Below are 13,582 nucleotides of genomic sequence, written 5' to 3'. Positions count from 1 at the left end.
CATCTTTCAGCGAAGTATCTGGGATATAGGAAGATACGGATCATGTAGCATAACACGGTACTATCATTATATGTGGCTTGCTGCGTTGTTGAATTCGGGCTTAATTATCTTAACAAGTTACATCAAAGCATCATTCACCATTCGTCTGTACACTGCAGACTTCGTAGTACTCGTTAGCAAACAGACGGTAATATTTCTGTTTGGTAAACGATAGCGTATACACGAAAACCGCGTATCGGTTATCTGCAAAATAGCGGCGTAACTAAACATTATCACAGTGGAGTTCATTCTGGTCTGTGTGTAAAATGTTACTGATATCAGAGCTGTTATTCTATTTATTCTACTTCCAGATGCTCTCAGAATAATATGTTCGCAGACGTGACAACGTTCTCTTGCTATTATGGTATATTTAACTGGAACTGCAGTGGCCTGTGCCCTGAAATCCTTCCAGAGTGAAACACACCCGAGTCAAAAGTTAAATTCTTTATTTATTTTTTGCTTATTTTTTCAGAAATAAATACAGAAATCTTCTTTGCGTGTTAACCCGCTGCAGTAATAACACCGTCTTCGAACAATATGTACGTACCGTGTATTTTTCTCCATATATGTGAGCCCGCATATGAACGGGGTAGTCAAATGAGAATGAGACAGATGAAAAAACGTAGGTAAACTGTTTATTATATCAAAAATGATAGCAATAACTGTTAACACTTTTATCCCACTGCGAGGCAAGGCGTTCAATGCCTCCATGGAAAAATGTTAGCGGTTGCCTACGGAATCACTACTGTATCCAGATAAACGCAAATCAACGTCCACGAATGTCTTTCTTCAGGGCTCCCAAAATACGGAAACCACATGGGAAGAGGTCGCGTCTGTATGGCGGATGTGTGAGGGCTTCCCAGTGAAACTTCTGCAGCGTGGTGGAAACAACCTTAGCAACATGTGGGTGAGTACGCTACACAGTCCCGAACTCGTCTTTGTAATGCAGCCAACAAATAGTTCCTACTACAAAGAGCTTTTGATTATCGTTTTTCCTCCAGAGTACGAAGCTACAACTTTAATGCTTCATGAGCTCAAAATGTCTTGCATACCAAAATAGTTTTATTAAAGAATGGTCCATTGTACAAACAACAAGTTTCAATGATAATTCACTTAGCATACTGTGATATTTCGGAACTAGTTCGACATGAATTTACATACGGTGGAAACGCCATCTCGAGCTACAGGCAAGACAGAACAGAGCTTTTGTACAGTAGCATCTGACCTAAGCGTCAGCTCTCCGAACAGTATTATAATAAGGTACACTCACGTACTGCGTTATTGGACGCTACTTAACTCACCTGCATCCTGGGGTACAGCCAATCCCAATCCCACGGTCACCTGAAACAACAAGTAATACATAACTACGAAGTCTTTCAGTAGCGGGTGTGTTACACGAAATGTTCTCGGTGCACTAGTTGTTTTAACCCTGTGGCGCCTACTGTCCACTTAAGTGGATGGCCGTTAATGGTCGCTTCTTTGGCGTTTTCAGTCAGGCATGAGGCCGTAGAGGCTACAGTGGGGACTCCCTGCTGGTGTTATGCCATGCATGCATTTGAAAATGCCAGAGAAGTTACCATCAAAAGCTGTCCATTGCATTGAAAACGTTACACCAAAGAGTTAATTCTCTACAAAAATCCAAGCTTCAAACAATATCCAGCATTTTCTTCCTCATAAAACCTCCTAAATGTGAAAGAAGTGTCTGAATCACACACATCACCTTTAAATGCGATGCCAATTGTGAAAGACGAAAACCTGATGTCGGCATCTACTGTCGTAACCAGTTTACATACGAAAATCTAAACCGATTTTGCCAGCCCCGTCAAATATCGGTTTTCCGATAATCGGTTTTACACACACGTGGTCTGTTCAGTCAGTACGGTGACTGTTTCTCTTCAGTGACTTATTGGGTGGGGGGGGGGGGGGGGGGGTAAGGGGTTGGAGAGGTAGTGAAAACTTCTCGCTGAATCTATTTCTAATTCTTGTTCTTGTTCTACGCTGCATAAAAGTTCACTCCGACAAGATTAGTCGAAATTTTTAAAGACGAGTATAAACCTGACACCTGTAACACGTTGCAAACGGTACAGCGTTTTCAAGTGAGCAAATATAGATTGAAGAAGTTCCAGAGTAGATTTTGGAGAGTTTAAGTGACAACCAGAAGCGGTATTCCAAAATCGGTTTACGAAAACCGGATTTGGGAAACCCATGTAAACGTAGTGGCAGATGAACTACACTCATGTTCAGAAAGTAAGGATAGTGCTGATAGATGGTGAAACAACGCTCTGGTGGGCGGTTTGTGGGTTTAAATCACCTCAAAGTATGACCATGCGGTGTATTTGACCCGCGGTCGTCGCACGGTGGCGCTGGGAGCAATCCACATACGCAGAGGTGTGGTGGTGCATCTCAGAGTACGGTGGAGCGAGTAAGTGTGCAGACGTTTTCAGATGTGCTAATGGTGACTGTGTGTTGAAAATGGCTCAAAGAACACGTATCGATGACTTTATGAGGGGTAGAATACGACGGCGACTGGAGGCTGGTCAGAAACAGCAGGTCGTAGCAGAGACCCTCCGTGTGACACAAAGTGTGATCTCAAGATTCTGGCAACGATTCCAGCAGACAGTAAACGTGTCCATGCGCTACAGCACTGAACGTCCACAGTGTACAGTACCACAAGAACACCGATATCTCACCATCAGTGCCCGCAGAAGGCCACGGAGTATGCAGGTAGCCTTGCTCGGGAACTTACTGCAGTCACTGGAACAGTTGTCTCCAGACACAGACGATTGAACAGACATGGGTTATTCGCCCGGAGACCTGCAAGGTGCATTCCACTGACCCCTGGTCACTGGAGAGCCCGTAAAGCCTGGTGTCATGAACACAGTACATGGTCACTGGACCAGTGGTCACAGGTTACGTTCACGGACGAGTCCACGTACAGTCTAGAGAGTGATTCTCGCCTGGTTTTCATCTGGCGTGAATCAAGAACCAGATACCAACCCCTTAACGTCCTTCAAAGAGACCTGCATGGAGGTTGTGGTTTGACGGTGTGGGGTGGGCTTATGACTGGTGCACGTACACCCCCGCACGTCTTTGACAGAGGAACTGTAACGGGTCAGGTGTATCGGGATGTCATTTTGCACCACTATGTCCGCCTTTTCAGGTGTGGAATGGGTCCCATCTTCCTCCTGATAAATGATAACGCACGGCCCCACCGAGCTGCCATCGTGGAGGAGTACCTTGAAACAGAAGATATCAGGCGAACGGAGTGGCCTGCCTGCTCTCCAAACCTAAACCTCATCGAGCACGTCTGGGATGCTCTCGGTCGACGTATCGCTGCATGTCTTCAAACTCCTACGACACTTCAGGAGCTCCGACAGGCACTGGTGCAAGAATGGGAGGCTATACCCCAGCAGCTGCTCGACCACCTGATCCAGAGTATGCCAACCCGTTGTGCGGCCTGTGTACGTGTGCATGGTGATCATATCACATATTGATGTCGGGGTACATGCGCAGGAAACAGATGCGTTTTGTAGCACATGTGTTTCGGGACGGTTTTCTCAACTTATCACCAACACAGTGGACTTACAGATCTGCGTCATGTGTGTTCCCTATGTGCTAATGCTTTTAGCACCAGTTTTGTGTAGTGCCACGTTGTGTGGCACCACATTCTGCAATTATCTTTGATTTATGAGCATGAGTGTAGATGTGGTAGCGACCACTGTGGCCAGAGATTACACTGGAAACAATCATATTTCGTCCGCGGTGTTTTTGTTTCTATCGCAATGTGTAATTCGTGACATATTCTTATGCAGTTTATCACAGTCTTTTTTGTGTGATTCCATCACTTCGATAGTCACCCTTGCTTCCCTGACGATGTACGTCGAAAACTCAGATTTTTCTAGAGAATTAGCTGTTCCCAGCCATGCATTGCTGTGGCTGGGTCTGGTTACAATGAACAGAAAGAAAAATGACAAACGCACATGTTTCTAATACGTATGGAAATTGGATATATGTCTCTTCCTTCTCCTGTCCATCTTCTCTGACCATCTTCTCTCCCCCCCCCCCCCCTCCATCTCCTCCTGTGCCACTCTCCACCCTCCCCCCTCCCCCCTTCTCCCTCAATCACCTCCACCCTCTTTCTTTGTCCACCTGCTGTTGCCCAGGACATCTCTCTCCCTGTCTCTCTGTTCATCACCTTCTACCCCATCTCTGTCCCTCCTCTTATCCCTCACCATCCCCTCCTGCCTTTCTCTCTCTCCCTCTCTCAACCCATCACCTCCTCCACCCATTGTCCATCTTCTCCTCCCCTCTTTCTCCATCTCCTCCTAGCTCTGTCCATCACCTCTTGTTCACCATCTCCTGCCCACTTTCTCAGTTCATCTTCTCTTTTCCACTCTCTAGCTCGTCCCACCTTCACTCTTTGTCCATCTCCTCCTTTCCACTTTCTGTGTATATTTCCTCTCATCCCTTGTCCATCTCCTCTTCGCCCCTGTCTGATATTGAGCCTCATTTATTGTTATAATCGGTTCTGTAGCAGTATCCAAATCATAAGCCGATGATCCATAAATACAACTTTCCTATTTGCTAAGAACGTTTCACTAACATATACACACCAAAAATAATTTTGCGTCACCTTGGTTGCGAGAGTTCCGGAACCTGTACAGAAAATTGGAATCGAGATCAATATAAACGTCATTTCCGCCCATTTTATTGCTCACGAAAACCGCGCATTACTTGTTGTACCACCATACAGCGAGACCTTCAGAGATGGTGCTCCAGATTGCTGTACGCACTGGTACCTCTAATACCCAATAGCACTTCCTCTTTTATTGATGCATGCCTGTATTTGTCGTGGGGTACTATCTACAAGTTCATCAAGGCACTGTTGGTCCACACTGTCCCACTGCTCTACGGCGGTTCGGCGTAGATCCCTCAGAGTGGTTAGTGGGTCACGTCGTCCATAAACAGCCATTTTCAGTCTATCACAGACATGATCGATAGGGTTCATGTCTGTAGAACATTGATCCGTGTGTCGACTCATGCTACACCTTGTATTTCCCAACTTGTGGTGTGGCTTGTAGTACCCGTAACCACTGTGTGTGTCAGGTTTGGTAGCAGAGCATGGTTACGGTCTCTTGGTCAGTTGCTTACTGTCGAGTTCGAGAAATTGTTTCACTGTCTGAAATCTTTGTGTGGTGCAAAAGCTGATTTGTTTGTTCTGTTTCAGCGTCCTAGCAATTACGGAACCGCGAAAGTGCCCTGGAATAAAGTTGTTGAAGAGGGAACATTTGTTGTACGAATTGGCCATCCGCCAGCAGCCCACAGGAGGAAGTGTGTCGGAGCTGGCAGTGCGTTTACGGTCTGCACTTTCGTCTCCGGTGGTCATCACGCCGGAAGTGATTGGTGAGTCTAAGGCGGCAGCAAAATTCTTAGAGGATGCTCAGCCTAGTGGCAGGCAATTAGATAGGGTGCGGGCGCAGTTAGCTCACCTCGGTACTCGGGTACGTGACTTAGGGTCAGTTGAATTAAGTGGCTCAGATAAGTCGACACACAATTGGTTTTGTGTTGATCAACCGCGTCCGTTAGGTTCCGAGCATTACCCTCTGGTCTTTAACCTCTGGTAGCTCATTGGTTGTCAGCTTCGAATAGTCCCTTCAACCTTGGTCATCTTGTGAGGCTTAGCTCGGTGCCTTCTACTGTGTAGAGATGTCGGATTGCCTGTGGCATGTTTCCTCTGCATGGTTGGAGCCCGAAAGGGTATCTCGTTATTTTTCGTTGCTAGCTTAGCAGTGGCTGTGAGTTGGTCGTCTTGTCGGTCTTAGGTCGGTGCCGTCCCGGGGCAGGGATGTCGAGGTAGCCTGAGGGCATGTTTCCTCTGCAGGGGTGGGTCAGACCGAGTGTATCGCTTGCGGCCTTTCGTGGCCATTGTCTTGTGCCTTTTAGAAGCTGCTAGTTAGTTTATTTCGCGATATCACCCCCCGGGTTCTAGTTTGAGGGGAGGAGGTTGAGCCGTGTATCGACTCGTGCTACACCTTGTATTTAGATTGCATTGGTTTTCCTTTCCTTCCCATGACATGTTTGTTTGATATGTTGTCTGTCATTAAGTGGCTGCTTGGTTGTCTTCTCCCTCTGCTATCGATATCTGCGTTTGCTTCCGGGAAACTGCTATGGAGGAAGTGAGGTCTTTGACCGATTGTAACCTTGTGTGGTGGCGCGGAAGTAAGGGGATGCGCACAGAGAGTCTGGTGGACACGGGAGGGCAGTGTGGCTCTCCAGCGCGAAGCAGGCGTGGTCGGTTGTACCGAGTCGCCACGTGATGTATGTCGGTTGTGTGTAACGAGCGGGCGAGTTGACAGAAGAGCTCCCCGCGTGTTGGTTGTATACAGAATCGCCCCACGAGTAGTTGCTGTTCATTTCACCTTGGTGGGACGTTTACAAGCTTCTTTATGTCCTCCGTTTCAGCACTGGAGTTTGAAAAGGAGACACCTAACATGAAGGAGCGGTCACTACCCGTCAACGTTGCAGAGAAGACGTGAGCTCCGGTGACAGAGTGTGTTGTCGCGTGCCCGTGGCGTGTTGGGTACACTGGCGACGCGTGCGCGGTCGGATGTGTGGATGCTTGCCATGGGAGGTCGTGTACGGCCTGTTGGAGCATAATTGCAAGTTAACTTAGTGGAAGATTTGATCATTAAGTAATAAGTTTGCCTAACCAGTGTCTCTTCTGCCTTGTGGCCTCCGGCGATCGGGTTTCCTGTCCTTGGCACCGGTGTAATTGAAGTTGTTTCGCTATTATGTCGTGTGTTATGAGCAAATTCATGCTTCTTGTTGGTTGATCATGTGGTCGCTCATTCAGGACTGTGTGGTGTAATGTTTCCTTGCACGAGGTTAGCTCTAATTCTGTCAGCAAGTTAAGCCATCTTATTACAAGTTTTCGCTGGCTAAAAGTCGGTGCAGTGACCAGCCTGAGAGAGGCAATTGTGTTTACGGGCGTATTTAAATTGGTCAGTATTCTGCCTAGCCTGAGCATCCCTGAGTGGGTGATTTGTGGCCGCCTTACACGGGTCCGTCATATCTGTTATGTTCTAATGATATTCCAGGACACTTTTGTTTAAAAACCTTTTAAATTCCTCCATTCCTTTATTGCCATCAATCGTGTGTTTGCTGAGGCGTTTGATTTTTTTTTTTTTTTAATGGCGGTGTGGGTAGCTTCACTACCTCACCGTACTTTATTAACAAAGTTCTGTATTTACTGTAGTAGCCTGTTTACTAATGTTCTTTAAAATTTTTAAACTGTTGTATTACTATAAAGTACTTGATTGCCGTTAGCGGCGTGTTTTGAAAGACTGTTACTGCCGTACTGTTAGCTTCTGCTTTTTTTTTTAAATTTTGAACTGTTGTATTGCTGTAAATGACTTGATTGCCGTTTTTAAAAGAAATTTTTAAACTGTTGCATTGCTGTAAATTACTTGATTGCCGTTAGCGGCGTGTTTTGGAAAGGTTGTTGATTGCCGTACTGTCACTTCCATTTTTTTGAAAAGAATTTTTTTCAAATTGTTGTATTGTTATAAATGATTTGATTGCCGTTAGCGGCGTGTTTAAAAGGCTGTTTATTGCCGTATTGCTAGTTCCTGTAAGATATGAATAAAACATTTGTGTGTGAGAATCTCAACTCGACAGTAAACTACTAGAAATTTGGCCCCGTTTCCCAGCTTGTGGTGTGGCTTGTAGTAACCGTAACCACTGTGTGTGTCAAACATGCTGTCCTCTCTAGTAGAGCGATGTCGTTATCCTGAAGGGAATCATTCACAAGATATGCACGATGGGGGCGAGAATTGTCGTCCATGAAGACGAATGCCTCACCAATATGCTGCCGGCATTGTTGCACTATTGGTTGGAGGTTGGCATTCACGTGTCGTACAGCCGTTACGGCGCCTTCCATGGCCACCAGCGGCGTACGTCGGCCCTCCACCTTGCTGCACTCGCTGGACAGTGCGTCTAAGACGTTCAGCCTGACCGGGTTGTCTCCGATGATTGTCTGGTTGAAGGCATATGCGACACTCATTGCTGAAGAGAACGTGATGCCAATCCTGAACGGTCCATTCGGCATGTTGCTGGGCCCATCTGTACCGCACTGCATGGTGTCGTGTTTCCAAAGATGGACCTCGCCATGGACGTAGGGAGTGAAGTTGCGCATCATGCAGCCTACTGCGCACAGTTTGAGTCGTAACACGACGTCCTGTGGCTGCACGAAAAGCATTATTCAACATGATAGCTTTGCTGGCTCCGAGCCATAATCCGTAGGTAGCGGTCATCCACTGCTGTAGTAGCCCTTGGGCGGCCTGAGCGAGGCATGTCATGGACAGTTCCTGCCTCTCTGTATCTCCTCCAGGTCCGAACAACATAGCTTTGGTTCACTCCGAGACTCCTGGACACTTCTTTTGTTGAGAGCCCTTCCTGGCAGAAAGTAACAATGCGGACGCGATCGAACCGCGGTATTGACCGTCTAGGCATTGTTGAACTACAGACAACACGAGCCGTGTACCTCCTTCCTGGCGGAATGACTGGAACTGATCGGCTGCTGGACCCCTTCCGTCTAATAAGTGCTGTTCATGCATGGTTACATCTTTGGGCGGGTTTAATGACAACACTGAACAGACTGTGTCTGTGATGCAATATCCACATTCAACGTCTATTTTCAGGAGTTCTTGGAATTGGGATGAATCCATGAATCCATGAACATGGAATTATAACCACCATCACACATGTTTTCGATAAATTAAAGGGAAATGGCCCGAAATCTGCAAGAACAAACACGAAAACTGGCTCTGTCATTACGAAGGATCGTACTGCACAGAGATCTACCAACTGAAAAGCCTGGGACGCCATATCCTAGGGTCCAGGTTACGACATTTTTGTTACAAGAACTGTCTTCAGGAAGTCATCGCAGAGTTCTGCTGTCCGCGGAGAATAGAAAATAAGTTTAATATCTCCAACTGTTATAAAAATCACGTAAAAATCTGAAATTCGCCAACGATGTAGCATGTCAAATATCTGTTCTCAGTTTTACTTAGGACTGGGGTTTCGTAAGTTTTTAATTTTTTAAATTAATGAACTTTATCTTTCAGGTAACTTTCAAACTAAGCGCTGATGTTTAGGGTTTAGGTTAGGTTGTTTGGGGGAAGAGACCAAACAGCGAGGTTATCGGTCTCATCGGATTAGGGAAGGAAGTCGGCCGTGCCCTTTCAAAGGAACCATCCCGGCATTTGCCTGGAGCGATTTAGGGAAATCACGGAAAACCTAAATCAGGATGGCCGGACGCGGGATTGAACCGTCGTCCTCCCGAATGCGAGTCCAGTGTGCTAACCACTGCGCCACCTCGCTCGGTAAAGCGCTGATGTAAACAGATTAGTATTATATTAAATCATATTATATATTTATTATTATTGTCATTAAAATCATTGGCTATGTAGCATATTATAAGTAGTGATGACAACAAGTTTTATTTGTTACGGGAGGCCCCCTTTCCGTAGGACTATCACCAGCACCTGCTGTATGAAGCAGACCCGGCAACGCAGACATAGGAACGATTAGACTGCGCACCCCCCTGTTTCTGCCATGTTGAGGTTTGAAATCAGCCTTTGAATCGTGTGACGGAGAGCAAAAAGGCGAGTTTCTAACATCACGTACTGTGCGAAGTAGAGCTGACGTTTACGATTTTCCTCATTTGTTGAACGACTTGTATTAGTAACACTCATGTAGTAGTACAATTAACGCAACTTGTCCATTTCCAGTATTAGTACGATAGTTATCACCTTTACGTTTGTCCATGTGTAACGATAAGAAACATTTTAAACCCTGCGTGAAAGATTTTTATGTTGCAAGCAATAGAATTACAGTTCTTCGCTGAATTCCTGTATTTGTATCAAAGTGAGTCAATTAGTTCGCTGCTACCACAGGAGTAAAAAAGAAAACATAGGTTTGACAGAAAGTATTTAGTCTTTGACAACTCCTCAACAATACATGTGAAATATTTTATTATGCTTTTATAAGAAATGAGATACGTCTCTGTTCCATAATGCCCGGTTTTTACAAAAATAAGCGATTATGTTCTATGAGTTTCATTGAGTCCAGTACAGACAGCGAAACAATGTTAACATAAGAAGCATGCTGTATTAGAAAATGAGTATTGAGTTTGATATTAACATCCTGTCGTCTCAAAATTTTTGTCGTCCATCAAGCTTTGGACGTGAGGTGCAAGGTTTATATATCATTCATCAAGGGTTTTTTTTTTTTTTTTTTCGTGCGAAGCCGGTGCATGGCGATAACAGTCAGGGCCGGCAATGGCGGTGCTCGGTCGTTGCTAGAGCACTGGTTATTCTTCGTGTTTTACTGTCCCTGTAAATACATATCGGTAAAACGAATATCTCACTAGAGTAACTGTGAACCACCACGGCGAAAGGGCACATAAAATTCCGTTTTAAAAATTCATTTTGTTTGCAGTGGGTAACAAACTGAAACTTTTAGTTGGCATTGGGTGTCACATGAAAGACGCGATTAGCAATATCTGTTTGAGGTGACTCTACGTTCACATTGCAAAAAACTGAACGGCAAGTATCTGCTGAAACACCAGAAAAAATGAGCCTGATGACTCCTAGGAGGGTCGCCCTATATACAGGATGATTGAGTTGCCCCTAACTGTGGGTTTTATGCAACTTGCAACGCCTTCAAAAAGGACATTCGAACTTTTCATATTCTCTCACTCAGTATGCGCAAACTTTTGGTTCTACAGAAAGAATGAACAGGACCTTTTTGTAGGAAACTTCATGTGCTTAAATTTTGTACTCGGACGCGTTATTGCTGGAGGCCACAGAGTTTGAGTCACTCAATAAAAATACATTTGAGGGTCATTTTTGTTGGTTTATCTTGAATAATTCGACAACTACGACTTCTAACGAAAATGTACTCCACCACAAAATTTATCCACATTAAGGTTCCTACAAAAAGGTCCACTTTATTTTTTTTTTTTTTTTGCAGGACTAACAGTTTGCGTATAGCAAGCGAGAGAACATGAAAATCTAACACGTGCTCTTTGAAAGCGTTGCAGGTTTCATAAAACGCATAGGTAGGGGCAGCTGAATCACCCTGTAAATAGGATATTACAAAAAAGTATTCTATATTTTCAGAGGAAACAAAAGGAAAATTCAGAGTTGGAATTAAAATTCATGGAGAAGACATAAAAGTTTGAGGTTTGCCGATGACATGGTAATTCTGTCAGAGACAACAAAGGACTTGGAAGAGCAGTTGAACGGAATGGACAGTGTCTTGAAAGGAGGACATAAGATGAACATCAACAAAAGCAAAACGAGGATGATGGAGTGTGGTCGAATTAAATCGGGTGATGCTCAGGGAATTAGGAAATGAGACATTTCCAGTAGTAGATGAGCTTTGCTATTTGTGGATCAAAATAACTGATGATAGTCAAAGTAGACATGATATAAACTGTAGATGCAATGGCAAGGAAATCGTTTCAGAAGAAAACAAATTTGTTAACTTCGCGAATAGATTTAAGTGTCAGGAAGTCGTTTCTGAAAGTATTTCTATGCAGTGTATCCATGTACGGAAGTGAAACATGGACGATAAATAGTTTAGACAAGAAGAGAATAGAAGGTTTCGAAATGTGATGCTACAGAAGAATGCTGAAGATCAGATGGATAGATTACATAAGTAATGAGGAGGTATTGAATAGAACTGGGGAGAAGAGAAATTTGTGGCAGAACTTGACTAGAAGAAGGGGTCGGTTGATTGGACATGTTCTGAGGCATCAACGGATCACCAATTTAGCATTGGAGGGCGGCGTGGAGGGTGAAAATCGTAGAGGTAGACCAAGATACGCTAGGCAGATTCAGAAGGATGTAGGTTTCTGTAGGTACTGGGAGATGAAGCAGCTTGCACAGGATAGATTAGCATGGAGAGCTGCATCAAACCAGTCTCTGGACTGAAGACCACAATAACAACAACATTTTCAGAGATGACAGTGTGCACTGAAACAAAACAAAAATGTCCAGTATACATGGCCCTAAAATGCATATCTTACGAGCTATTGGCACTTTCTGATCTTTACTACCTTGAAACACATGTTCTTTCCAAGAAGCGCACATAACCCAAGATATGTGTTTTAGACGCAATGTTTACTGAACTTTTTTCGTTGTCCATTTCCATATTTTGGTGGCGCGAAGACTGTTCCATAAAATTTCTGGCCTGCAGCAGCATATATTCGACCTCTTCTTCCAACATTTTAGCTGAATATTGTACAGAGTGAGCTCGCTCTGAAGATGCCTGGACAGTATACAGCCGAAATATTAGAAGAAGATGTCGAATTTATGCGGCTGCATGGCTGAAATTTTATGGAACTTTTTTCATTGTTTTGTTCGATTGTACTGCCTCTCAAACTACAGAAGTTTCTTTTTTAACACGATCATATTTATCATTCGATTCATATTAAAAATAAGTAGTGGCAAATAGAAGACCATTCGCACCCGTTTGGTAACTCTATCAGTCCTTAGCTTGAGCGTGTAAATTCACTAATCCCAAACAACTTCACCTGCGGAACGGAATATTACTTTCCGTCACATATGTGATCAAACGCTACGCAAGATTTCGCCACTGTAATAAAAAAACCTTTGCTGAAACTACTGTAGCTATGTTCACTTGAACTGAACAGTGTTCCAGAAGTTGCGTGCAACTGGATACCGCCACTCTAGACAGCTGATCGAGATGTTGGTTTCAACATAATGACGTCACGAGTACTCTGTATTATCTACGCAGTTATGTTCACATGAACTGAAGAGTATTCCAGAAGTCGCGTGCAAATGGATACCGCCGCTCTCGTCAGCTGATCGAGATTTCGGTTTCAACATAATGATGTCACGCGTGGTCTGTATTATCTACTGTCTAATCCCGGTAAGAATGACGCGGTGGACGTGAAAGCGAGCGGAGGATGTGGACTCACTCACCAGGCAGGCTGCGACGGCAGCCCCCAGCCAAAGCGGGGGCGGGCTGTGTCGGACTCTCCCCATGGTGAGCACTGCTGCTGCTCTAACAGCGGCGTGCCTCCAGACTCGCTTTTATACCCTTCCGGCGGAAACTTGGTGGCCCGGGTATCATTTTTATTGCGCTTTTTTTGCTGCTGACCTGGCCGTCCAGCTGCTGACAGCTGAGGTCACAGAGCGCCACGCACTGTGCACTCGCAACAGAGTGTCAAATTTTCGCATAACACAGTTTGTCATTATCACTTGCACGAAAGTTAATGACAGAGTTTTACGGCGAGCGCCCGCAAATCTGATCCAGACGTTTCCACACATCCTCTGTGCTAAGAGCTATTCCTGTAACATCTGTAATAGCTGGATGCACGGAGAATACCTCGGGTAAGTGTTCACTCTTCTCATCAGCATCTACGCCATCGACCAGCCGCTGACTCCAAATACAAGAGATTTCGGAAATCGCTCAAATAGAATATGAACCACTTAAAGTAGTAGATGAGTTT

The 13,582-nt window shown here is 44.8% G+C and overlaps 1 protein-coding gene across 5 annotated transcripts in view; it reads right to left on the bottom strand.

Moving 5' to 3' along the window:
- LOC124606861 (basic salivary proline-rich protein 3-like) overlaps positions 1-13,159 on the bottom strand; it is a 97,586-nt gene extending 84,427 nt beyond the window's left edge. For all 5 annotated transcript variants that reach the window (XM_047138944.1, XM_047138946.1, XM_047138948.1 and 2 more), the window contains exons 1-2: positions 13,053-13,159; positions 1,341-1,380 (exon numbers count right to left, since the gene is read on the bottom strand). In XM_047138944.1, the coding sequence (XP_046994900.1) occupies positions 1,341-1,380; positions 13,053-13,115 (103 nt within the window). In that variant the 5' untranslated portion in view covers positions 13,116-13,159. The remainder of the gene's footprint in view (positions 1-1,340; positions 1,381-13,052) is intronic.
- Between the last annotated feature and the right edge of the window lie 423 nt (positions 13,160-13,582).

Source organism: Schistocerca americana, chromosome 3 (assembly GCF_021461395.2).
Source record: "Schistocerca americana isolate TAMUIC-IGC-003095 chromosome 3, iqSchAmer2.1, whole genome shotgun sequence".
Lineage (NCBI taxonomy): Eukaryota > Metazoa > Arthropoda > Insecta > Orthoptera > Acrididae > Schistocerca > Schistocerca americana.
The sequence above is the reverse complement of the archived record's forward strand: the minus strand, read 5'-3'. Positions and strand labels throughout refer to the sequence as shown.